Genomic DNA, 26,337 nt, shown 5'->3' with positions numbered 1-26,337 from the left:
AAATTGACTTCTGCGCCCAAGCTACAATCTCTTCAGGGACAACTGTACCAAAATAACTCCCCATCGAAGGGAATTAGACCAATATAAGAGCCCTGGACCTACCTTCAAGACCCTTGCTGTCGAGCAGGCCAAACATTATGACAGCCACGGTTGACCAGGTTACAACGAGAGCCAGCACGAGGATCCAGGCCACAGGAGAGCTGAATGTGGTGTACAGGTCATCAGTTAAGGTGCGTTTGGACGAACATGTTGGATGTAGACTCACATCATTCTTGATATCGACTAGTGTAGTCATGGTGGTGGAGGACCGTGCTGTTAAGACAGATGGAGGTTTGGAAATGTATAAATGCAAACAAGACAGGTAAAAAATCTACATGGTTTCAAACTGGTTCAAGCTGGTTATTTATGGTTAATATCTTGTCCAGTTTCATACAGTAGTATTCACGGGTGGAGTTGACATCTTAGTTGTGTTAGAGCTTAGATGGTTAGAGTGTGAACCAATAACAAACCAGGTACAAAGAACAAATTTAAATTAATAATTGACCATAAAAAAAAATTATGTCAGTTCCTCTATATGTTTTGGCTTTATTTGATCAAAATATTTATCACACAAATTGATTGTGTCACTTCAGGGGAACTACAATATACAACTCACGGGGAAATTTCATTCTGTCTTTGTCCTTCTTGGAGTTTGAAAGTGCTGGGCCTGATTGACTTCCATAACAGTAACCAAAACAGATGAAAATGTTCAAAATATCTATTCTGTTTTCCAGAAAAGAATGAAAGTCATACAATTTTGAAACAAAATGAGGTTAAGTAAATGCTGAGAAATTTTTGTGTGAACTACTTGAATGATTCAGATGATTGGCTACTCTTAACTACCATCTGTAAGGAATAAGGAATCTGCTGGTGATAGTTTACAAAGAGTTTATTTTGTCTGTGTAGAGCATCTAAAGACAAAATGAAGAGTATTTGGTCTGCACACTTTCAACAGTTAGTAATTTATGTTTTATAAATGAGCCACAGTGGCTGCAACTTCAATTTCAACAGTATTTTGCTCTAAACAAAGCATTGTTTATTTTTTTTTCATATATATATTTTGGCAATAGCATATTTTTTTCATACTTTTTTCTATGGAAGCTGCTTTTGATGCTCAGTGCTATTTAAAGAATCTGTCTAATGTATGCACATTCAACGCTATCTCATGACCAATTCGTACATATTTTACGAGGCGTCTAATTCGTAAGAATTTGTACGACCTCACTCGTACGATTTTATACGATTTGTCTAAACCCCAGTGATGGGTAGGTTTAGGGGCGGAGTTAGGTGTAGGTCAATCGTACAAATTCATACAAATTGTGCAACTCGTAAAATACGTATGATTTGACAAAAATCTTATGAATTTGTACGAATGTGGTCGTACAAATTCGTACGAATTAGCCACCTCATAAAATATGTGCAAATTGCCGTGAGATCGGGTTGGCACATTAAGTTGTCTAGTTCTGTCACGTTTCTCACTCTTAGTGCAGACAGGACATAAGAGTTATAAAGACAAAGACAGCTAGACAGCAGATGAATGTTTGCTTTTTATCTTTATCAGTGCATTGCCTGGCAGAGAGATTGAACTTGTTGTCTGTAGATAGGGCACACATCTGCAATTGCAATGTTTCATTGTTAAAACATCTCCAAGGCCACTAGAGGAATGCTGGCGATGTGTCATCTGTTGGCCAGAGCTCCTTTAAAAGCCCCTTTTCTAAATTGATATAAATTATTGCGGCAGCAAGAGAGTCCAAAAATACAGCAAATATAAACCTTATAATATGTGCTGCAAAGTTTACTAGACCATTTTATTAATCTTTGCCAATATTGTTGACTTAAGTCATCGTAAATGATTGATTCTTGCACAGACCACTTTGATTGTGTTTACAGAAAAGTATTTGTGGATGATCCATTGTGAATCTGAGGCAAGATCAGGGCAGTGGTTCTTATTTATACTGGCCCTTTTGCTCAGAGGACTAGTGTTTTCTGCTACCTCTACTCCAGGCTCACAGATAATGATGTGCTCCTGTGTGTGGGGGTTTGATATACGTCACACACCAGAAGTGTTAGCTAAGACCACCTGCTCTTCACATGGTCCCTGTTGTCAAATTTAGGATTAGACGTCCAATCCAAATGCTGACTCAATAATCTTTTTCTGTAACCATATGCTTAGCTGCATCTGGTTTGGAGTTTTGCGGCATCTTTCTACGTGTTATCATGACTTCGCCCTTGCAGATTGTCTAAGCTTCAGTATCTGATTGTACAGAAACATATGATCACATGTAGTGTACACAGAAGGCCTAGGAGAAATCTTTCCATGGCAACACGGTGCGCAAATGCCACTTCAACTCTTGCTGTGTTGTAAACCCGAAAGGGGCACAAGAAATAAAAAATAATTCTCATTGCTTATTTCAATATAAGACCTTGTCCTCCTAAGATCCGTGTATGGATATCCAACTAATCCCAGGTTTGTAAATGACAGATGTTGAGACAATGAAATCAGTAAAAAAAAAACACTCTGCAACGCTATTCCTTCAAGTGTCACTTTAAATATAATTTATTCAGGCTGATCTGAGAGTCATTTCACAGTTTAATCAGAATATCAAATTTACTTTAAAGTCTTTGCAACATTTAGCCATTTCATACAAGACTGGGGCTTATTTGAGATGGCCCTTGACGTCAGTAATTGGCTTTTTTTTTTTTTGGAAACTCTATCTCAAGTCACTGATAATGACTTTAAAAAGATTTCTAACTTTTTAAACGCATTTCTTTCTTTTTTTGTTTTGTTTGGGAACTGACAGAGTTTCAGTTTCTTGGGAAAACCTTTGAGAATACCGCACTTCTAAATCTAGAAGTTAAATGACAACTATCAATGAAAATGTTCTGCAGATACACTGAAACCTTCAGCTTTCAATGTGGACTGAAGCTTTTCAGTTTTGTAACTTTATTCCAAGTTTTCAAAGTATATGTTGTCGGTCACTGATAATCTTAACATCTGCCATTATTGAGAGAAATAGTGATAACTGATTTGTATATGAATCATTCTTTTGAATCAAATCTTTTCAGTGAGTGATTTATTCATGTTTTATGCTAGTCCAAATCTTAAACCAAAACCATTGACTTGTGATCTTGTTGCAATGACTTCAGAAGAATATACAAGTTGCATTGATCGCTTTTATGGTGAATTTATGTCCTTTTTGAAGATTTAATTGCAAGTGCATTAAAAAATAGTGACTAAACTTTGTAATTTCTCTTTTTGTCTTCCACATAAGAAATAAAGTCAAATGGGTTAGGAACGGCATGAGGGTAAGTAAATTAGTTAATGAATTGTTTGAAATGTAAATGATTAAAAAAATGTGGGTCAACTATTGCTTTAAATATATTTCCTCTCTAGCTGATTGAACTGTTTTTCTGTTGATAACACTACATTTAAAAAAAAAACTTTAAAATCTGCAACAACATCAGAAGCCTACTTCAAAGGACTACAGATTCCCATAGAGCCATTTGATATGGTGTATTTTTAGCTGCTTTCAACCTCAAAATTCCCCTCCAAAGCAGATGGTTACTATCTAAGAGACAGTTAACTTGACTAAATGACTAAGTTAACTTAAAGATCTTGGATGTATGCTGCTAGTAGCGCAATTTACATAACATACACTAACATTTATTTGACTTATGCAACCTTATTGTTAAATACACTTAGAAATGTAACTGGAAAATGAAGTTGACAGTACCTTCCATCTCTCTCATGCACTAACAGGCTGAAAGCACAATCTCAAGAGTCAATTCCCCGGTCCGGAATAGTTTTCCAATCAAAAGCACCACAGTGACTTTCTGTGCCTTTCCTGTTAGAGTCCCAGTAAAACTTATGCTTGTGCCAGGGCCCCCTTGAAGGAAGCAAAAAGGGCACCTGTTGCTCAAAGTGGCATAGGAAAAAAACTATACACTTTCAGCTGGTGACAAAGTACCAGCAGGAAGGGGAAAAAAGGCTAGGCAGTGTAAAGAGCAAATCAAGCCCTAGGTTGTCCTTATGTTTGTTACCAGCCCATGATGTGTGTGGGTCAGGAAAAATGGGAGAGAGTGGAGGACGGGTTTCAAGGTAACCTTATCTGTGACTGGACTGTGTGGTTTATTCTTAGAGTCCCCAGCAGCAACGGCATTATGTTTTGCCTTTTCAGGCCAGGGGTGTTACCCCTGAAGTGGAGCCAGGCTGTCATCAGGTGAGTGTGTGGGAGGCAACCACTCACATGAAAATGCATCTTTGAAATGTGCATTTTAATCCATTTTAGCAAAATGTTCTTCTAATTTGCATAATGAAATATTTCATGTTATGCATTAAAACCATAACATACTGCATACAGATTTCTTTCATGGAGATTTTTTTTAGCTAAAATTGAGAAATGTAAGAAACGGAGCCCGTGATATACTCAGGTTAAGCTGTTTGTGGTGGCTTGTTAAATATTCATGCAAATCAAGGGAAATCTTTTTCATAAACCGTGCAAATGGAACATTTAGAAAGTTGACCTTTAAAGAGCAAATTGAATTTTATTCTTTCAGCTGTACCTTTCCCATATTTCAGGGAATAGGGAAAAGCCTGAGATGTCAGAACATAAGTGTGCTTTCAAGATTGAATGACATAGCTTGACAAGCAACATATGTTGAAAGGACCTATTGAAACAGGAAGTTGGGATGTAATTTATTTTTCAGAAATAGCCAGTAGGCTTTAGTTGTGCTTAGACTTTTTGTAGACAGCCATTATCTCGCTTTGCTATTGCTAATATTTTATTTGACAAAACTTTGGATATAATCACAAGTGCTCGAACTGTTTTCACCAAACAGCTTGGAGAATCTAGCTGCTAGAAGACTTTTTCTCAATGTCTAGGAGTATAGTAGCATATAGAGACATTGAAGGTAACATGGACTGTAAGCTAAAATACTTAAATTTTGAGTTAAAATATCTAAGTTTAAAGATACATTTAAGGAATGTTTTAATTTTTCTGCTTAATTTTTAATGTAAAACTACTGCGTTGTAAAATTACTACTGAAGCAAATTTGACCATCCGAATCAGCCTGCAATAGCAGCTTTTAGTTTATGGACTAAAACAACAACAACAACAAAACAAAAATAACATTACCATTAAAATTTGACCTTTTCTCTTTCTTCATTTTATAGGAAGACCCATATTCATGAAGACAAAGTTGCATCTTTATTCTCGTCCTGTCAGAGCTTAGTATACAACGGAAGCTTTACATTTCTTACCCACTCATCTGCATTGCTGTCGTAGTCAGTCTACCCTTGTGCAGGTCAAGATGAAACATGCAAGTCTGATGAAATCGGGTGCAATGAGGAGGAAAAATGAGTGGCATAGTGGTGTGAATCATGGGTGATTTTTTTATGCACATGTGTTTGTGTGTGCGGAGCCCACACTAAGAGAAGGTTGACGCAGACACATTCTCTCCTGTTTAGTGTGCCACTGTGTCACCTCAGAGTTTAATCCTAGCTTGTCATCTCTCAACACCTATCACATAAAAGACACTGCGATGACATCTGTTTAAATTAGCCAGATTTCCATTTAAATGCTGCCTCTCTGAATAGCTTCTCAAGTCCCTGAAATGAGACAAGAGGTCTGAATAAACCATCTGCATCTCTATCTATGGTGCAAAGGTGAGAAAAAAAGAATTATGTTTTGTAGACGGCTCAATCAGCCTTGAACGTCATGCTAAAAGTGGAAGATGGATAAGTAGTCATTGCATTAAATAAGCAAAACAGCCAATTGAAAATTAACAGATGTACAGAAATAAAAAGCGGTTCAGTTGTTTTTAAGGAAGGAAATTGATAATTTTTTTTTTTTTTACAGGTTTGGTTTAGAGTCCTCTTAAAAATTTCATTTGATTACCTTTCATTAAGATTTAAGGATTAACTATTTTGGAGAAAGCTTGCGCTTTATATTTTTAATCCACGGAAAATCAACAACACATAAGAGTCATTAATTTTTGCAACTCCACTAGTTGCACTGCATGGTTATTTATCCACTAAAAATAATGCAATGCCATTGGTCCATGGTGGAGCTGCACAAGCCTATGGCGAAGCCTAAGCCCACCAGAGCCAGCCAATATGGGCAGTGCAATCTGGCTATATAAATGGGCATGTTGCCATAGGATTCTAAGATTTATTTTCCTTCAGCAATAACAACGGTCTTCGCTGAAACTACGGGACTTGAAGCTTCACCGTTGAAATGCCTCACAGCAGATCAAGACCTCTCTGCTCGGCTGATCATGCAGCCGCCTACTGTGCGGCAGCAGCACCTGTCTTCCATCCGCCATTCATTCCCATCCGCCATTCATTTTGCGGCATTGATGCAAACACAACCCCATTTCTTTCTGGACTCCCCTGCATGTCGCTGATGGTCATGGCAATTGCATCTCATGCTTATGGAGATCCCACGCTGATGATGCACTCAAGGTGACGGAATGTCCTCATTGCAAGTATATGAGTCTATCGTCTCTGTGCTCGTGGGCAGCTTTCTTTTCAGAAAGCGACCCCGACCCGAGGAAAACAGAGCAGGGCAGAGGACCTCTGCGCCCATAGACAAGCAAGCTCATGCCGGCCCAACCCTGCGTGCCTGGTTCTTTCCTCAGTAAGAAGCTTCCCACGTCCACTTCACCTAGCCAGACCAGCATCCCTCCATGGCTGCAAGCGATTTGGTGTCATTTGGTGGGAGCGAGTGTGACATGCTTAACAACTGCTTGTCATTGGCGGCCTTCGACGCAGTGGAGCTGTCAGGCTCAATCAATGACCCTACCCCCCTGCCACCTACAGAGCACAGCGAACCCGAGCCAGGCATGGATGCCAAACTCATCTGAATCATGTCAAAGGCTGTAGAGGAGCTGGGATTGGAGTGGTCTCCACTGGAGGAGCCCAATTGCAGCTCCCTGGATGAGTGGTTCTTGCAGGGGCACTGTCTAACCCCTCAACAAAGAGCTTCGACAGTGCTGAAGAGATGGTCAGCTTAGTGGTGCTCGAGTGCACCTTATGGTTGACCTTAACAGAAATTAAGGATGCAGACAAAGTCCCCTTCCTGGACTTACCGGTCTTCCCCTCTGGCCTCTTTGGACTTGCGGTCAAAGGATTCAAGGAATGCTTAAATGCTGCACAGAAGTTGTCCCAGGCCATGCGACAGTTCCTTCCCAAGTGCTCCAGATCTATGGCTGCTTCTAGTTGCCCCAAATCAGCGCCAGCTCAGCAGCCTGCGAAGCCCACAACTCCATTCACGAAATGTCAGTGACCCCTGGCCCAAGTTAGTGTTGGACCTGGCACCTCAGGTGTCCTCCTGATCTGCAGGAAAGGAAGAGGAGGGTGCCAAGTCTCGCTAAGCCGGACCTCCCCTAAGAAGCCTCTGTTGTGCCTCAAAGCACCCCGTTCAGTTCGGGGTGCTGGCAGCAGTGTGTTTGTGAACACTAGACTCATTCAGAAAGTGCACACACATCCAGCCGCTGTTATAGCGGAAAAAAATAAAACACAAACACTTTCAAAAAGAGAGCATATTTCCTCTTTCACTTACCATGAGTGTTGGGTAACCATAAGGTGATCCTCAAACCAAATAAATCCAACCCTTGCCAAATGGGAAGAGGCCTGGCAGAGGGGACCTCTTTGCTTCAAAAGACAACTCTCACTGCCCAACTTATTTCTCAAAGGACATGGACTCGTTGGCCCACAGCTGGCAGAACCTCCTCCTCCTCTACGCTTCCTCCGATCACCCTGATCCCACAGGTAATCAGGCAAAACAGGGAACAAAGGCACAGGGATCTGTTGGTAGCCCCACGCTGGAAGAACCAACACTGGTTTGCAGAGTTGTACCAGCTGCTTGTAGCAGCTCCATGGCCTACTCTCCTAAAACCAGCCCCAACCTCATGCAACATATCTCTGATATTGTCCCTCCTACAAGAGCTGTTGGAAAAGGGCCCTTCCCCTTCTATGTCTATGTAGCAGCTATAGCAGCCTGTCATGCTCCTTTAGCAGGCCAATCGGTGGGCAGAAACAACCTGGTTGTTTGCTTCTTGAAGGGGTCTAGGAGGCTTAACCCGCCTTGCCCCTCCACAACCCCCACATGGAATCTGGACACGGTGCTAAGGGTTCTTAGGAGCCCTCCTTTTGAACCACTACAATCTGTTGATTTTCATCCCCTGATGCTAAAAACCATTCCGCTAATGGTGTTAGTATAGGTAAAGTGGATGGGAGCTCTACAGGTGTTCTCTCTGAGCCTCTCTTGTCTGGAATTTGGGCCCAATGACTCTAAGGTCATCCTGAAACCGAGCCTCGGGTACATACTTAATTTTGTTCAGACCATATGTATTAACTCTATCATTACCCCAAATGGGTAGGTGATGCTATTGTGCTTGCTTACTCCTCATTGGGCCTACACTGCCCCATGGGAGTAAGAGCCAATTTGACTAGAGGCATGACCTTGTCTATAGCTTGGTCTAGTGGTGTGTCCATTGCAGAAATCTGTGTGGTAGCTATCTGGACCTTGCCATCCACATTCACCAGGTTCTGTAATCTGGATGTCCTTTCTGCTTAATGGCCTCAGTCTTGCCTCAGGGCAGAACCAGTCTCCTGCTTTGCCTACCTGTGTTCTTGGCTCTCATGGAGTGCCAGGGCTGTAAGTTTTTATTCCTGGAATGTTTACTTATGGCTGGGCTGACCTCTACGAGTTTAACCATAGTACCTCCTGCAGGGTCTCCTTGCAAAATTACTCTTGAGCCTCTTGTGGTGCTTAAGGCAAGTATGAGTCGTTCCTCTAAGCATAGCACGGTGGGATTGTACTGGTTACCCGAATGAGATACGGGAATGAGAACTGCATACTTAGCCATGCTGTACAGTTGCACGACTCAGTCGTCACTTCAGTTGAAGTAACCTGTGAATCCTATGGTGACATACCCACTTATAAAGCCAGATGGCCCTGCCCATATTGGCGGGTGGGCTTCATTGTTTTTCATTTACTGCAGGAATCAATGGCAGTTACACTGTCATCAGAGAAAAAGGAGTTTTCCCCATAGCGTCTTAGCAGACACAGTACTCGTTCTCGTATCTCAGGGAACAGAGGTTACGTTTGTAGCCGAGTATGCTTTTGATCCACTAAAAGAAAACCAACTCCTACGAGTGACTTGTTTGGAAATTAGACTACATTGGTTGCATTGCAAGTTTTTGGAAAACCACTAAGAATATCATAATTTAACAAAATAATTTGTGTTGTACATTTCATAATATTTCATAGTGTTATATTCCTGTTGAATAGGTAGTGCAGAAAAGTAGTGCAAGAATCCTTTAGTTCTGGTGTTTTTGTATCATTGGAACATGTTCTGAATAAGAATTTGTTTTTACCTTAGGGGTTGTAAAATGTCTGTATAAAATCAGCAGTCCATGCAGAACTGAAAACTGCTGAGGTACATAATGCAGTGCCAGCCAGCGAGTAAAATTTACTTTTATTTGGAGATGGATTTTTGACCAATGATATTTTGTGGACGTGTATAGCTAGTGCAGTGCTGCAGATATAGAAACAAAAATTCAGATACACTTAACATATTTGTGTTTGATAATATTTTGGAAATGTGTAAAATGTAACACAGTATCAGTGATACAAGGCAGATAACTAGTCAACAACCCATACGGTTTACTGTGTCTCTTCAAAAAGCTTTATGAAATATATGCAGATTTGTTGTTTTACATCTCAGTCTTTGGTCTATGAAATACAAAAAAAAAAAAAAAAAGAAAACAAACAAAAAAAATGAATAAACAAAGGAGGAAGCATAAAATAGCGGACAAGTCTCTAATGGTGAAAAATCCTGCAAAGCAGCCACATTCTTTCCATGCATGAATGATTTTAAAGAACTAATTTAGAAAAAGAAGAGCCATTCAAATGTGGTTTATGGAAAGAGAAAGCAATAAACCAGCAGGTTGTAAAATAAAAATGTGATGCATAAACTTGTCTATAAAAACAAAATATTTACTTTTATAGCATTGTCTGACAACCTAGGATTTTACAGTTTGCAGTTGTCAGAAGCAACAACACACTATCTCCAAATCATTTAATTTCATTTATTAAGTAAAACTACTGTTACTAACCTGGCATGAAACAGATTTGGGCCACTTCATTGGGAAATAATCCTTCAGCTACTTACAGTAGAAACTTAAAGTAGTGTTCATCTCCGTAATAGACATCAGGTTTTGTTCCTTCTCTCATGGTGAGATCTGTAGCTGTTGGTGAGAAGAAGCAGACCCAGCAGTAAAGGATCGGACGAAACTGCATCTTAATGGGTAATTTAAAAGAACTGCTGATGAAGTCATTAATACTTAAAGACAGGCTGTCTGGAGTGCAATAGCAAGCAGTGCTAAATGACCATAATGGGAGGACAGGTCAGGCCCTGATTCAAATGCTTTTGGAGAATAAGAATTTGAGGTGGAAAAGAACAAAAATAGGCCTAATGCGCTTTGTCATTGTATTTCACAGGGAGGGGTGTTATGGATGTTATGAGTGCATCAGACCCCTTTTATGCCATGCCAAACCCAATCATAATTTAGTCCTGTCAGCTCTAACTGGCCATCTGGATGCTCACCATACTAGACAATATCAGTGCCGTAATCAAGGAAGAAAATAGGTAACATGGAGCAAACTGAGCCACTTGTTTAATAGGAGTATTAATGGGATCGTGCTGTATGAATAAGGATCTCTTATAGAGCTGTCCATAGTCCTATAAAAGCTGGAGGAGAATTAGCATTTTTGACCACAGGTTTCCTTCTGGAACTCTGAATGGGTTTTTAGCATAAGCTAAAGTTTTCAGTTTAGTGAGTAAAATGTTGTTAACATTACTTGAAGAGACTTTAACATTATGTTCTTAAATTACACCCAGTCGCTCCTCATTAATGTTGATATTGTTGTGTTTTCCAAAAACCAGATGCTACATGCGGCATGCTCTTTGGCAGCATATCCCTCTGAACTGAATGTGGCCCAATACTGCTGGATGTGGTCATGTGTAATTAGAGTTGACAGGGCTGCAACATCGTATATTAAAGTGCTGAGATGGGCAATCCAATGCTTCACTGATTCACACTCAAGGAAGGTTCGTCGGACACCTGAACGGAGCCCTGCCTGCCGCACTTTCTTTGTTCAGATACCGTACCATCAATTAAAAACCCTGCATTGCAGACACTCTTCTGGCATTCATTCATTTCAGAGTGCTCCACTTAAAGGAACCACTAAAAATGAACTTTTACAACATTCAACCAGTCTCTCTCAAGTTCACTGGCAGATAGCAGAGCTCGCTGGCAGCTATCAATAGAAGCAGATGTGGATGCCTCCGGATAGAAAATGTGCTGAAAAACACTAGGTAAATGTGTAGGATAATTGCAGAGGCTGTGCAAACAGCCTTTTTCGGTGGTAATGTGTAATGTCTGGGGTGATGGGTCTTCTGTGTTTGTAAGGCAAACGCTTAACAAATACGAATAGAAAGTTGAGTGAAATGTGAAAAGATTCATCAAAATAGTGGTCTACAGATTTACTTGTGTGCTTGGAAAAAAGTGCAATGGACCACCTTTATAATGATTTTCTTTTTGTAGCTTTACAGCACCTGGTCACATTGAGATACTGATTTATTGAAAGAAAAATACTGCACTGTGAAAAAGTTTTTCCTAAAATGTAAATAAAATGAGTATATTTTAGTATCTTTTATAAAATAAATAAATAATAATACTTACATTTTTCTACTTCTGAATTTCACATTTAATTCAGTGTTCGTTGTTGTTGCTTTGTAATTATTACCAGCAGTTTCAAATAGTTTCTTGAGTAAATGACAGAATTCTCATTTTAGGATGAACTATTCAATTTTTGAGAGTTTTTCACCTCTTGTCTGCTCTGTGAATTGCTTCCCATAAACAGCAACTTGCATCACTTGAAAACTTTGATCATGCAGTCTGTCGCAGAGCAACGAACAAACTGGGGGCAAGAAATTATCATCAATATCTGATGGCCTTCTGGAATCCAGGTTTTGAATGATTAAATCTGGCAGTGAGCTGCAAAAGTGCCGTAGTCTCCCTAACACAGCAGCAGTCATTGTGTGTTGCCAAGACACTGTTTGTGTGGTGAACATGATCCATCTGTTGTGCATGTGTGAAAATAACTTTTAATTATAACTCCATGCATTGCTGTTTCAAACTTTACTGTCTGCACGTTTGGATAAGTGTGTGTATTATTTTCAAAAGGGAGCATGTGGAATTCTGGGCCAGGTGCACATGTTAAACTTTAAAATCAGCACATTTTTATTGGCATTTGACAGCCCTGACATACAGTAGCTTGGCAGTATTTAATGCAGAATAAGCATGCAGAAATGTTATTTCACATCCACAAGGGGGCACTGAAACACCCAGAGGGGCCAATCACTGGCTTATTAAAACAGTAATTGAACAGCCCTTCTGAAGGCTGTTATTGAACACCTCATTATTGGAGCTTATGTACTCAGCTCTCAGTGTTACACTTATTAAGACATACTGACAGGTAGCGTAAAGCAAGACTGTTGTTAACACTGGCTTTGTGAACTAATTACCTCTAATATACAGTACCTTGCTGCAGTCACACATACCCATAGTTGCAGTGTGTGACAAATAGAGTTACTTGAGGTAATATACAAGCCTGCATAATGGGTGTTCAAGGCCAAGGACAAAATAAATAAACAATTGATATATATTTTTTCGATTAAATCACCATCTACATACATGAATAAATGTATACAATGTTTTGTACATTTTTTTAGCCTTCAGCTGATCCATTGCAACACTGAAAAAAACATCTATTTAGCATGACAACCATCTGCTCTCATGTAACAAATCTTACAAGAATTCCATCTCAGTGAACAAATTGCAATATTGTGATTAAAATTGCTACAAAGTTACTAAAAATTTAGCCATGAGAAAAATAGTGGAACAACTGCACACATGACCATATGGTGTTTTGCGGTGAAGTCGGCCTATAAATGCATTTAAAGCCACATCGACTGTCATATCAGTCTTGTAAATCTGTGAAATAACCATTATTTTCTTTAAATGATACAATTCAGCTTTAACAGCCAGAGTTAAACCTGTCAAACAAGATCGTTTTTAAGTTGCAAGGGTACCTTTAAAAGAATAATGTCCTGAGTTTTCACTGTTAGGCGGTTGAAAATCCTATGATGGCTTGCTGATGGAATATGAACAGATCAAATTAAATATTCAGGAGAACCCAACTTCAACCTCACTAAAGCACAATGCAGGAAAGTGCATATGTCTGGTGTCCAAAATAAAGTGACAGAAGTTGGGGGATCTGCAGTAGCTCAAGGAGTTTGAAAGGATCCATATCTCCCCATACAGCAGATGGGCAGTCCTCCTTAATTTCATATTCTTTAATGGTTCGCCCCAATTTGCCCAATTTAGATAATTTACATTTTGTGACGTGAATGAAATAAAATCAAAGCATAGATTTGAATCCAAGACAGCTATGTCTCAAAGAGTTATAATGACTTTCATGGGAACAAAGAATAAAAATGCATGTAATAACAACAATAAAATAGTCGATTTCATATATGCCATTTTTTTTTAAATGTGGTGTATTTATTTATTTATTTTTCTGTCATGTGTTGAGGTTAATGGCTAGCATTTCCACCGAATTTGTTAATTCCAGTTTGTTTGCTTGGACATAGTGGAAACTTGGCAAATGCAAGGTCCAGAGGTGATCACTGGAAAACTCAGATAAAGTCATGTGGCATGGAACATTCACACAAACATAACACAATCTCTAATTCTATCGCTTTCCCAGGTACAGTATTGAAATGAATCCAAGATTGAACTGGACCAGAGGACACAAAAGCATGACAGGAAGGAGGGGTTTGCAATTTTGCATGAAGTCATTACCGGGCATGGAAAGTAAATACATGATACTCCCACTCAAGATTGCTGGGAAAATGTAAGCATATCATAAACACTGATAGAGAGACTAATTGTGTGTATTCGTTTGTGGGTGTGGGCTTGTGCTTGTGTTTACTCAAACATTAGAGATTGCATGCAGCAGCATCAATTATAAAAGTATGCTATACACTATAATACTAAGTATACATGTGCATACACAAAGTGTGCATATGTAGTAGGCTATGTGAAGAATTTATTGCAAAATATTACACGTCTCTATCGAATACTTTTTTCTGATTGGTCAGTCGCGGATTGGTCAGATATTTACTTCAGTGTCACACCGCGGACTCATATCGTTTCATAAAAACAAAATATTGTGGCTCAGTTATCGACTGTAGGCTATAGCCTATTGAAAATAACCTCGGAGGATTTTAGTAGGTCTATTATTAAAATTAATTCTAGTAATTTTCGTCTAGTCGTCTTGTTTTTATAGCTAATTCTTGTGACTATATTTTGTCTTAGTGGAAGCTAATATATAGCTTAAATTAGTCAAAGCAAAAAGTTATTCAAATTAAATTAATATTTTATATGTGTCTATTTTTATTCATTTATTATTATTATTATATTGTGAGTGGCAATGTAATACGCGGGGTAATACAGTCCGTTATCGCGAAATAAATCTCTAAGCAGCCAAAACGGTAGGCTACTGTAGAGAAAATCACTTCAAAACAGCCTTTGAACTACGATAATGGAAGCTTATGAAATGAATTACATTGCTAACAAGAACATGCATTTTCAATGTATACTTTGAAACCCGAGGGAGCCGTTTAAATTCAGACCTGGAATTTCCTGAGGGCAAAGGAAGCAATTACAGCCCGTTATATATCTGCATCTTGCCCAGTGACCCCTCAACACCACACAGTCATTATTTCCATATCGTGTTGCTCTCACGCCCACTGAGAGAGGGAGCAGAGAGCTCATCCGGTGCATTGAGGGACGTCCAGGTCCTCATCTGCGCTCTGTACAGCATCAGCACCAGCCGCTACGTGAGAAACAACCCGAGTCGCATCCCTGCGGAGAGGAGCACCGCGTGCGCTTCATTCAATCTGGAGCGTCAGATGGTGCAAGATGCAACGCTTCTTTGTCCTCCTCTACACCCGGACTGTTCAAGTTAACACTGGAATGGACCAATATTAGTTAAGGGACTCGAGAATACATATTTATGTTGCACTGAAAGGGCTCCTAGGACGCGCGCTTGGATTATTGTCCTAATATCACAATTCCCGTGGATTTCCTACATGTGCAACTAAACACACACGCCGCGGCTTCCAGAGCAATAAAGCAAATCATCGCCTCCTAAAATGTGTTAATTCGGTTTCTTTCTCGCGAGGGAGGAGCAATGAGATCGTAAACAACACTGGGTGGCTTTGTTTCTCGGACAGGACCCGTGGAAGATCACATTGACATGTCTTTCAGTGCTGGATTTGGAGCTACCGTTATTTCTCCACTAACTTAGGGAAGTGTTTTTCGTATATCTTTGAGTTTGCATTAGAGCTCAGTTCTACTTTTCTAACAAACACATGCAGTTTTCTTCATATCTTCTTCCTACATTGTGGAGTGTTTGGGATGCTTTTATCAGAAGGGCGTATTTGATTCGCCTCTGTCGCCTTTGTAGCGAAGAAAGACCCCTCTAAACCCATTGCCTCGGCATTATCTTGTGGAGTTACAGCGACCCACGTGGAAACACGGACTCGACGGAGGGCAAGATGGGCTGTTGCAGTGGTAGATGCACGCTGGCATTTATATGTGGCATGCAATTGGTAAGTGTTAATGCTTAAGTAATTTCTAAACCTGCTGTGATGATGATAGTTCATGGATTCAAACCTACAACCTTCCGGTTACCATTCAATATGCTGAATTACAAAACTGCATTTCAGTTTAATAAGAAAACTGTTATTTTGGTAAACAGAGACAGTCTTATTGGGGTAAGTTTGGGTGAAAGTTCATAGAGGGATTGAACCTACAACCTACTTACCTACTGTAGGATTTTAATCTGAATTGGTTTCTTGAAGCCTGTGCCTGGTAACTTAATGTGATTTTATACAGTTGTGGAATAAGCTTTGGTTCAAAGAAGAGAGTCAGTCACTTGTAATAGTGCAAAAAACTGCAGTGTCTCCCAGAAGTGAACCAGAGAACTTAAGAGCACAAGTGTCCATCCGACAAGTGGTCAGTGATATAGCTCTAGATGTATGCGGCTGTGTGTAATCTTAATGGAAATAATGTGGGGCTATATGTGGAAACCCTGGCTTATTATATTACACCGGAGGGATGACGGTGTTCATGAAGACTGGGCTTGTGTCATTAGCCTGGGGCCACTATTATTTATTCTTATCTTCCCACTAGCACAGGCCCTGACAGCCAGTTAGGAGTTTTAAGTTAAAGAAGCTAAGCTAAGTCTCACTGACCTACTAAAGCATTAAACGATTGCTTCTGCTAGAGTTTGATAGGGGAATGTTTTCTAATCTAGTCCTATTTGAAAAGATGATTTCAGTCTGGTGTTTGTACAGCAACATTGTGCTCTGTAAGAATTCACAGAACTGAGTAATTTTACTTTTACCAGACTATCTCTGTGACACCTTTTGAATCACTCTGTAATGGATAGTGGCCAGTGACAGTCTCATCATACCGACCAGCTGGCATGGTGAATCAGGCGTGCGTGATAGATCACATGACAACTGGCAAGCGTGACTACACTAATCCAAATGGACGTGTGTAGGTTAATGTGCCACGCAGGTCATTATCCCGTAGTGGGTGATGTCACCACCTGCTGTCTGTTAATAAGACCTTACTCTAGAAGCCAGTCTTTGAGCGGTATGATGTCATAAGTGAGTCATTTATAGCAGGCTAATGTCATAAGCTCCCATGTTACTTTTAAGCAGCTGTTGTCTTATAATGCACTTTTGTATTGTTTGGGATTAGGGTGGGTTATGTTCTGATGTCAAAACTTTGAAGGCCGTTCTTGTTTTTGTTTTTTTCTGACCATAGCTGTTTTTTGTCCTCTCTGTTTCTCTGACCTTTTCCGATCCCCTTTTCCCATGTTTGCTACTATTCTGAGAGAGTTAATTCTCAGTATAACTGAGATGCCCTTAATTTAGATGTTCTTAAGGTTTGGAAACAACCTAAAAAGCGTTTGCCACACTCGTTGTGAATGATAAATCACTGTATATACTGAATAAACATTAGTAGAATGCAGTGATATATTTTTGTATGTTTCGTTTAAAATGACTTTATATAACATTTGCCTCTCATAGACTTTTACTTTAATCACATTTATTTCTGAGAGCTTATATAATCAATAGCATAAAAAGTTGCAATTCTTTCTTTCTTTCTTTCTTTCTTTCTTTCTTTCTTTCTTTCTTTCTTTCTTTCTTTCTTTCTTTCTTTCTTTCTTTCTTTCTTTCTTTCTTTCTTTCCAGTGACTGTGTAATGAACTTCTGCAAATAATCTGCATATTAATCTAGTAAGAAAACGATGTAACAGATTGGCTTTATGTGTGCATTAGTCGACCATTTTGGCCAGTGATGTAGGGCACCCATTTCACATCCTGGCATGAGTTACTGTAAATAAAAAGTTTGTTACCCTTTTCTTCTGTTGGAATGGCTATAGAAAATGGAGCTATTGCACTCAACTCTTCTAAATTAGCAAGCAGACATTTTTATTGTTTAAGGCTATAACACAGATAAAATGTCCATAGTTAAAGCATTTATAAGAGTTTCCTCTCTGGTGGTTTTTGTGTCTGGCAAGTATAAATGCCTGTGGTCCAACAGTCTGGCCTGGAGGCCCAACATTTTGACATTGAAGCAAAGAAAATAATATTGTATACTCAAGGGATGTGTTTATTGAGATTGCTCAAAGATATATTCATAGAAAGGATATCTGGTAAAGTAGTTTAACTCTATTATGGCTGATGAAAAACTTGATATCTGTTGTCAAAGTGGTCCTCTTAGCTTCAGCCTTTGACAGCCTCCCTATGGACCATCTGATGCATATTGTACGCAAAGATGAATACAGCTGGTGAAATCTGCCAGTTCCAATTGGCTGCCCACAAGGGAACTTCCGGGAATCAGGCGTGCACAAGTTTTTTTTAATTTTTTTTTTATCAGGCAATATTTTACCACTTTGTTGCATGCCAGTCTGTTGTTGTGGCTGCATCGATTTCAGATTTATCTGACCCTGCATACCCTCATCAACAACAGTTGGTCATTTTACATGTTGGTCAGAAGGCTGTCTAAGTGGGCAGTTCTTGGCCAGAATAAGCTACAATATGCAGTAGAATTAGTGTTGATAGTCAAAAATGTGGTTTTATATAATCTGGATTGTCATAAATATTGTAAAACAATATTCTGAGTCTGGTTTTAATTACATGATGAAGAATGTTGATTAATCAAACCAATCACAGTTAATCAAACTTATCAATGTTTTTCTGAAAAATATAGAATTTCCCTTAAATGTGCAGTAGATAATTCAAAGAAGCTTTTGTGGCAGAAGAGTTAAATTGACATCACAGAAAGTGGCTTTAGAAGTCAGTTTATTGTTTGTTTTATGTCCATATCATTGAAGTCTATCACAGTCCTCAGCAATCTGTTATGCAGTCGAGTTTGTCCATCTGTCTTTATTCGTTTTGTGTTGTTTGCTCTCTGTGTGAGTTGGCAAGTTTCCTGTAGAATTGTATGAGTCTAAGAGTATGATTAAATGTGTTCAGTTTTATTATTATTTTATATAATTAATTGTATTAGAGTAACATTTGTCAATTAAACTACTGAAGGAAATGCTCTGTGCATTTAAGATTTATGATTGAGGTCTAATCAGTTTCTGCGTTTTTCAGTTCAGATACATTTATGAAATCAGGGTTGGGTTATGTTGTTCATCCATCTTATTGTTTTCTTATTTGTTTTTGCTTTTCTTCTGCTCTTTGTACTGTCATAGGAAACAAATCATTCTCGGCCACAAATGTTTGTTTACTCAAATAAACCCAAGTATGATTGTTAACTCAGATGTTACATTGCGAGTAAAAACAGAATGTGCATATTAAAAAAGAAAGAAAGAAAGAAAATGATTTGTTAGATTGGCGAATAGCAGATTGCCCAGACCTGTGGTTCTTGAGGTCACACAACTGAGTTCATTTCATACTCTCTTGAAATATTCTACACCTGGTGCTACACATTTCTATAATTGCTTTGTTTTCAAACTGGTATGAATGTCTGCTGTCATGCTTTCCTCTTGGAACAGCACAAAGACAAAGGTTTAATTGTTGTTTTCCATCATCATAATCTGCTATATGCAGGACAAAGGCTTTTTGCTTTTAAAATTAATTACTCTCCTGAATGCAGGTGATTAACCAAACATACATTTTTCTTTAGATTAATACTGCATATTATATGTGATTCACTTTGTCCGTAAGCATGTAAAAGTGCTTTTTTCTGGATTGGAAGAAAACAGATTCCTAGCGTACAGACGGAAAGCACTTCAAACAGTCCCTTTGCCAAATAAAGCAATCACATTGGCAGAATATTGCTCTAAATTGCTTTGCAAAGCCTTTGCCTTGTGACCTTGGTTTCCCAAAACTGACAGATGGTTTAGGAAGCCTTTTTGCATAATGAATCCAAATATTTACATATCTCATCAAAACATTGATGCCATAAATCTACCATGTATAAATGAATGTTTTTGTACACCATGAATTTAAACTGGCTAATTAACATGCTTTTTTTCCCCTTAAAACAAACTCTCTCTCACACACATCAGCACAATTAAACGACATGTGGCAAAGCTATCTTTTTCACATAAATCAGCCAAATTTTGTTGTTTGCTTGATTTTTGTTGCCGCCGTGCAATCTCATTAATCTAACTCCACGAATATTAAACATCACATATTTACGCATTAGGAAAACACAAAGTGACTTGAAATCATAGGTGCAAATTATCAGTTCTCACTTCCCCTGGGAATCGAACCTAAGACCTCAGCGTCGCTTGCACCATTCTCTACTGTTTGAGCTACATGAACGCTGCACATATAACAAGAATACTTCTGTTCAGATTGGTTATTATGACAGCAATTTCACATTCACATCACTGGAAAACCCTTCACATCGTATTTGATGGAAATCCATTGATTTGTCATGCAAGTGGGACTGTTGAATCAGATCACTTTGTTTGCTAATATTTTCATGAATTTGACAATAAGGAATCCCGGACTGACAAGCAGGATAGAGACAGAGTAGCATAGCGAACTACTGAAGCTCTTTGGCTTTGTGACTGTGACTGAAGAGCTGTCTCTCAGGGAAAAGAAGTCCTTGATATTTGGCAAGTGAATTGAATTGGCTTCTCCACACCACAATCCAAATCTAAAAAGGCAGATAGATTTAATGACTTTTCAAATGTTAGAAATCATTCCCAGCCTAACAAACCAATAAACACAAGTGCCTCCAACATGCGGTGGGAATAAGTCTTTGCTGCAGGACATTTTTTCAGACATCTCTCCTTCAGCATTAAATTAACCTTTCTTTTCCCTCCCCTGGATGCCTCTTTCATAGACGTGAGATTTCAGAACACAAAAGGTTACGGTGATGATACCTGTTCTGTGCTGCACACTATTTGCCAGCTTCCCATTTGATTGAGGCAAGCCATAAACATTAGCGGGAATGTCTCCTAGCAACAGTAGGTATAAATGTTGGAATGTTGCCCGGTAGATGAACACGAAGGATACAGACTCCTCATAGTTGCCCTTTTGACCCATCAAAGCCAAGAAAAGTACAAGAAATGCATTATGTGTATTATGATGCCTTTTGAATGATTTTTTTTTAAATATTGAAAGCTATTTGATTTGAATCTGCATTTTATGTTCATGGCTCAGCCTTTCCAACCCAGCCTTTCACATAAAAAAAATGAACAGATCACATTAATTTTTCTTTTCGGGACAGGTTACTGAGAATACAAATGTATTTATTTTAAAAAAAGAAAAGAAAAATGGCATTAATCAGAAATATCTCTATTTAATAATAATATTAATAGAAAATGTTCCTTTCAAGTGGCTAATCTAATAGACTTTAAATTAGAATTTTGATTAATTAATTAATTTTTTACATTTATTTTTATTTTTATTTATTTTTTTTTTTTGGTGTTAGTAAATGTGGCGAGGGGGGCGTGGTTTAGCGGAATCCGCAACGGGAGAGAGACGGAGGGAGCAGAGCGAGGCGTAAGTAGGTCAAATGCAATTAACGAACACGTGTGTTTGATTGCAGTAATTGGCGTGGAGAGACCGGATATAAGCCGAGTCACCGCAGAGAGAAGGAGAGAGAGACACGCTGGGACCTCGTTCTGCACTAGGGAAGCTACAACAGTGCTTTAAAGTTATTGAAGTTATTGACCGTGTTTAAGCAATCGTTTGCTGTCTACGCCCAGAGGGCATCGTGTTTTCTTATTTTGTATTACTGAATAAACGAGTGTCCCAGCAACAAGCCGACCCCTGCCTTCTTCCTTCCTATTGAGACTGTGTTGAACCTTGTTACAGTGGTGCCGAAAACCCGGGAAGGAAGAAGAGCATCGCCGCCATGCAATCTCCGTCAGGTACGCCATTTGCGGACATCATCCAGTCGCTCGCCGGTCTTCATCAGGAACAACATCAACACATGCTGGCGATCAAGGAGGAGCAGGACAAACGCTTCGAGGCGCTCCTCCGGGCCCAGCATGAAGACCGCGAGCTATTCCGGAGCTGGGTAGACCGGGAGGCCCGGGCCACCCCTTCGTTTAAAGACCAGACATCTCCTCTGCCGCTCAACAAGATGGGGCCTCAGGATGACCCGGAGGCCTTCCTGGACCTGTTTGAAAAATCGGCAGAGGCTCGAGGGTGGCCCCCTGCGGACTGGCCCCTGCGGCTCATTCCCCTGCTGTCCGGGGAAGCGCAGGTGGCCGCTCACCAACTGCCAGTCCAAAACCTCCTGGCCTACCAGGACCTCAAGCGTGCCATCCTCCAGCGGGTCGGTCGGACTCCGGAGCAACATCGCCAGAGGTTCAGGACTCTAACCCTGGAAGAGTCTGGCCGGCCCTTCGTGATGGCACAGCAGCTCCGGGATTCCTGCCGCAAGTGGTTGATGGCCGACAGTAGCGACGTCGAGGACGTGATCGATCGTGTGGTACTGGAGCAGTTCGTGGCCAAGCTGCCAAGGAAGACAGCGCAGTGGGTCCAGTGCCACCGCCCGACGTCGCTGAACCAGGCCATCCAGCTGGCGGAAGACCAAATGGTGGCGTGTCCAGGGGTCGGCGACCCCTTACCATCTGCTTCTCTCTCTTCTTCTCTCTCCTCCCCTCCCCTCTCTCTCCCTAAATCTGTCCCTCTCCCCAGGTCCCGTGGGGGGCTTCCGTCGAAGCTAGCCCCGAGGTGGAGGACGAATTACGGGGCTGAGTCACCAGCAGGTCCCAGGGCTCCTCCCAGGGGTGGGACCTCGCCCATGGGATCCGTTCCCCAGGCCCCGGCCTCTCCGCTCTCTCCTCGCCAATCGCTTGACCTACTTCCTGCCGCCAGGGTGGCGGTAAAGTCTGGGCCGGCCTGTTGGCGTTGCGGGGACCCAGGGCATTTTATCGATAGGTGTCCGGTGATGGAAGTGGGGACGTTGATCCGGGTCCCCGACGCGCCAAAGGCTGCCCTCGATCAGGCTGGCTTATACCAAATACCAGTGAGTATCAGGGGGGGTACATATCAGGCTTTGGTGGATTCGGGATGTAACCAATCCTCCATCCATCAAAGCCTGATTCATCCGAAGGCATTGGATAATAGCCGCATGGTTAGGGTTCGGTGTGTACACGGGGAAGTGGTGAATTACCCTATTTTGCCTGTGGATATTAAATTTAGGGGAGAAAAACATAGAGTAGAGGTGGCCGTTAACCCGCACCTCAGGCATCCGATAATTTTGGGTACGAATTGGCCCGCGTTTAATGAATTATTGGGGTATTTATGTTCGGATGGCTCTTGGGGGAAACAAGGGAGGGATGGAGTAGCGGTTGCGCAGGTGGGAGAGGCTGAACCGGAACCACCGGAACCTGTTGCAGGGGAACCGAGTGCTCCCGAGCGGAACATCCTCCCGGAGCGCGATGATTTCCCCCTGGAACAGTCCCGCGATGAGACGCTAAAAAATGCTTTTGACCAGGTTCGCTCGATCGACGGACAGCTTCTCCTCCCTGACCAACCGCTCTCTTATCCTTACTTTTCAATTTTAAAAGATAGGTTGTATCGGGTGACCCAAGACGCCCAGACAAAGCAAGATACAACCCAGTTGTTGATACCTAAAAGCCGCCGGGAAATGCTTTTCCAGGCGGCTCATTGTAATCCAATGGCCGGGCATTTAGGGCAAGCGGCTACACTAAACCGTCTCATGGCCCGCTTCTTCTGGCCGGGCATTCACGAGAATGTGCGCAGATGGTGCGCGGCTTGTCGTGAATGTCAGCTGGTGAATCCACCGGCCACCCCAAAAGCACCATTGTGCCCCCTTCCATTAATGCAGGTCCCCTTCGAACGAATTGGCATGGACCTCATCGGGCCATTAGAGCGGTCAGCACGAGGACACCGCTTTGCATTAGTTCTGGTGGACTATGCAACGCGATATCCTGAGGCAGTGCCTCTCCGCTCTATTTCCGCGAAGAGTGTGGCGAGTGCACTGTTTCAATTAATCTCCCGGGTGGGGATCCCAAAGGAGATCCTCACCGATCAGGGCACGGCGTTTATGTCACGTACTATTCGCGAGCTTTATGAATTATTGGGCATTAGATCGATTCGAACAAGCGTCTATCACCCACAAACAGACGGGCTGGTCGAGCGATTTAATCGCACATTAAAATCCATGATTCGTAAGTTCGTTCAGGAAGACGCCAAAAATTGGGATAGGTGGCTAGAACCCCTCTTGTTCGCTGTACGGGAGGTCCCGCAAGCCTCCACGGGGTTTTCCCCCTTCGAGCTTCTTTATGGGCGCCAGCCCCGCGGGGTCCTTGACGTCCTTAAAGAAACTTGGGAGGACGGACCTTCTGCTAGTAAAAACGAAATTCAATATGTCATGGACCTGAGAACAAAACTCCACACGTTGGGGCGGCTATCCATGGAGAATTTGTTGCAGGCTCAAGACAAACAGAGTCGGTTGTACAACAGGGGGGCTAGGCTACGTCAATTTGCACCGGGGGATAAAGTGCTTGTATTACTCCCTACCTCTAGTTCAAAGTTACTCGCGAAGTGGCAAGGACCCTTTGAGGTCACACGGCGGGTTGGGGATCTTAACTATGAGGTAGCTCGAACGGATAGGGGCGGGGCACATCAAATATACCACCTCAACCTATTAAAAAAATGGTCTGAGGCGGAATCAGTGTTGCTGGCGACGGTAGTGAGTGGGGAGGAGGATCTCGGTCCAGAAGCGAGTTCAAAATCCCAATCTCTCGCTCTGGCCCCTGGAGGAGACCACCTCTCACCATCGCAGCTCACTGATATCAAGTCCATTCAAGCAGCCTTTGCTGATGTGTTCTCGCCCCTGCCTGGTCGAACGAATCTCATTCAGCACCATGTTGAGACCGAGCCGGGCGTGGTAGTTCGCAGCCGGCCGTATAGATTACCTGAACATAAAAAAAAGGTGGTTCAGGGGGAGTTAGAGGCAATGCTAGAGATGGGAGTAATAGAAGAATCCAACAGTGACTGGGCGAGCCCGATCGTCTTAGTACCTAAAACAGACGGCTCCGTGCGGTTCTGTGTGGATTATAGAAAGGTGAATGCTGTGTCAAAATTTGACGCATATCCAATGCCCCGGGTGGACGAATTGCTTGATCGGCTAGGCTCGGCTCGCTTTTACTCGACGCTGGATTTAACTAAAGGTTATTGGCAGATCCCCTTGTCTCCCATGACCAAAGAAAAAACAGCTTTCACCACGCCGTTCGGGTTACACCAATTTGTCACTCTTCCGTTCGGGCTATTCGGGGCTCCAGCCACGTTTCAGCGTCTCATGGACAAAATTCTCCGTCCGCATGCTGCATATGCCGCCGCCTACCTGGATGACATCATCATCTACAGTGGGGATTGGCAGCGACATATGCAGCATTTGCGAGCGGTCCTGAAGACGCTGAGGAGGGCTGGGCTCACGGCTAATCCGAGGAAGTGTGCAATTGGGCGGGTGGAAGTAAGATATCTGGGTTTCCACTTGGGTCATGGACAGGTGCGTCCCCAAATTGATAAGACGGCAGCAGTTGCAACTTGTCCAAGGCCTAAGACCAAAAAGGAGGTTAGACAGTTCCTGGGGCTGGCAGGGTATTATAGAAGGTTTGTACCTAATTTTTCGGATACTGCTAGCCCGCTGACTGATTTAACTAAAAAGGAGGCACCAGATACGGTCCAGTGGACGGAGCAGTGCCAGCAGGCTTTCACCCAGTTAAAAGCTGCCCTGTGTGGCGGACCGCTCCTGAATGCACCTAACTTTTCTCTCCCCTTTATCTTGCAGACAGACGCGTCGAACAGAGGGTTGGGCGCAGTCCTGTCCCAGGAGGTGGAGGGGGAAGAACGGCCGGTGCTGTACATCAGTCGGAAGCTCTCTAAGAGAGAGACGATGTACAGCACCATAGAAAAAGAATGTCTAGCGATCAGGTGGGCTGTTCTTACCCTCCGTTATTACCTCCTGGGGCGGGAGTTCACCCTCTGTTCGGACCACGCTCCTCTGCAGTGGCTCCACCGCATGAAAGATACCAACGCGCGGATCACCCGGTGGTATCTGGCTTTACAACCATTTAAATTTCAGGTGATCCACAGGCCGGGTGTACAGATGGCTGTGGCTGACTTCCTCTCCAGGAGGGGGGGGGGGGAGGCTGCAGGCCGGACGGCTCCCCGGCCTGAGTCGGGCGGTGGGGGTATGTGGCGAGGGGGGCGTGGTTTAGCGGAATCCGCAACGGGAGAGAGACGGAGGGAGCAGAGCGAGGCGTAAGTAGGTCAAATGCAATTAACGAACACGTGTGTTTGATTGCAGTAATTGGCGTGGAGAGACCGGATATAAGCCGAGTCACCGCAGAGAGAAGGAGAGAGAGACACGCTGGGACCTCGTTCTGCACTAGGGAAGCTACAACAGTGCTTTAAAGTTATTGAAGTTATTGACCGTGTTTAAGCAATCGTTTGCTGTCTACGCCCAGAGGGCATCGTGTTTTCTTATTTTGTATTACTGAATAAACGAGTGTCCCAGCAACAAGCCGACCCCTGCCTTCTTCCTTCCTATTGAGACTGTGTTGAACCTTGTTACAGTAAACATTTAGTAATTTATTCAAATTATTTTATAGTTTAAGGGTTAATAGAGGGT

General features: G+C 41.8%; 3 protein-coding genes across 17 annotated transcripts in view; 2 read left to right on the top strand and 1 right to left on the bottom strand.

Annotated features, from left to right (window-relative positions):
- LOC127939034 (triadin-like) overlaps window positions 1-4,107 on the bottom strand; it is a 37,616-nt gene extending 33,509 nt beyond the window's left edge. For all 15 annotated transcript variants that reach the window (XR_008148868.1, XM_052536016.1, XM_052536015.1 and 12 more), the window contains exons 1-2: window positions 3,774-4,107; window positions 103-312 (exon numbers count right to left, since the gene is read on the bottom strand). Coding sequence is in view for 14 of the 15 variants with exons in the window: in XM_052536016.1 (XP_052391976.1) it covers window positions 103-312; window positions 3,774-3,789 (226 nt within the window). In the remaining variant the exon portion in view is untranslated. The remainder of the gene's footprint in view (window positions 1-102; window positions 313-3,773) is intronic.
- Window positions 4,108-14,961: 10,854 nt separating this feature from the next.
- The window catches only part of LOC127938555 (sodium/potassium-transporting ATPase subunit beta-1-interacting protein 2), a 155,373-nt gene continuing 143,997 nt past the window's right edge, over window positions 14,962-26,337 (top strand). Inside the window, exon 1 of the mRNA XM_052535255.1 lies at window positions 14,962-15,789. Coding sequence (XP_052391215.1) covers window positions 15,736-15,789 — 54 coding nt within the window. The 5' untranslated portion in view covers window positions 14,962-15,735. The remainder of the gene's footprint in view (window positions 15,790-26,337) is intronic.
- Window positions 21,160-26,208, top strand: LOC127938553 (putative SCAN domain-containing protein SCAND2P). Its single transcript, XM_052535254.1, has 2 exons — window positions 21,160-22,701; window positions 26,014-26,208. The coding sequence occupies exons 1-2, from the start codon at window positions 21,580-21,582 to the stop codon at window positions 26,014-26,016; spliced, it is 1,125 nt and encodes a 374-aa protein (XP_052391214.1). The 5' UTR covers window positions 21,160-21,579; the 3' UTR covers window positions 26,017-26,208.

The sequence above is a fragment of the Carassius gibelio genome, chromosome A20, assembly GCF_023724105.1.
Source record: "Carassius gibelio isolate Cgi1373 ecotype wild population from Czech Republic chromosome A20, carGib1.2-hapl.c, whole genome shotgun sequence".
Taxonomy (NCBI): Eukaryota; Metazoa; Chordata; class Actinopteri; order Cypriniformes; family Cyprinidae; genus Carassius; species Carassius gibelio.
This window is presented reverse-complemented; position numbering and strand designations above follow the sequence as displayed.

What these genes read in the sequence shown, in the direction of transcription:
- LOC127938553 (XM_052535254.1), top strand. Translation starts at nt 21,580, where the DNA reads ATGCAATCTCCGTCAGGTACGCCATTTGCGGACATCATCCAGTCGCTC.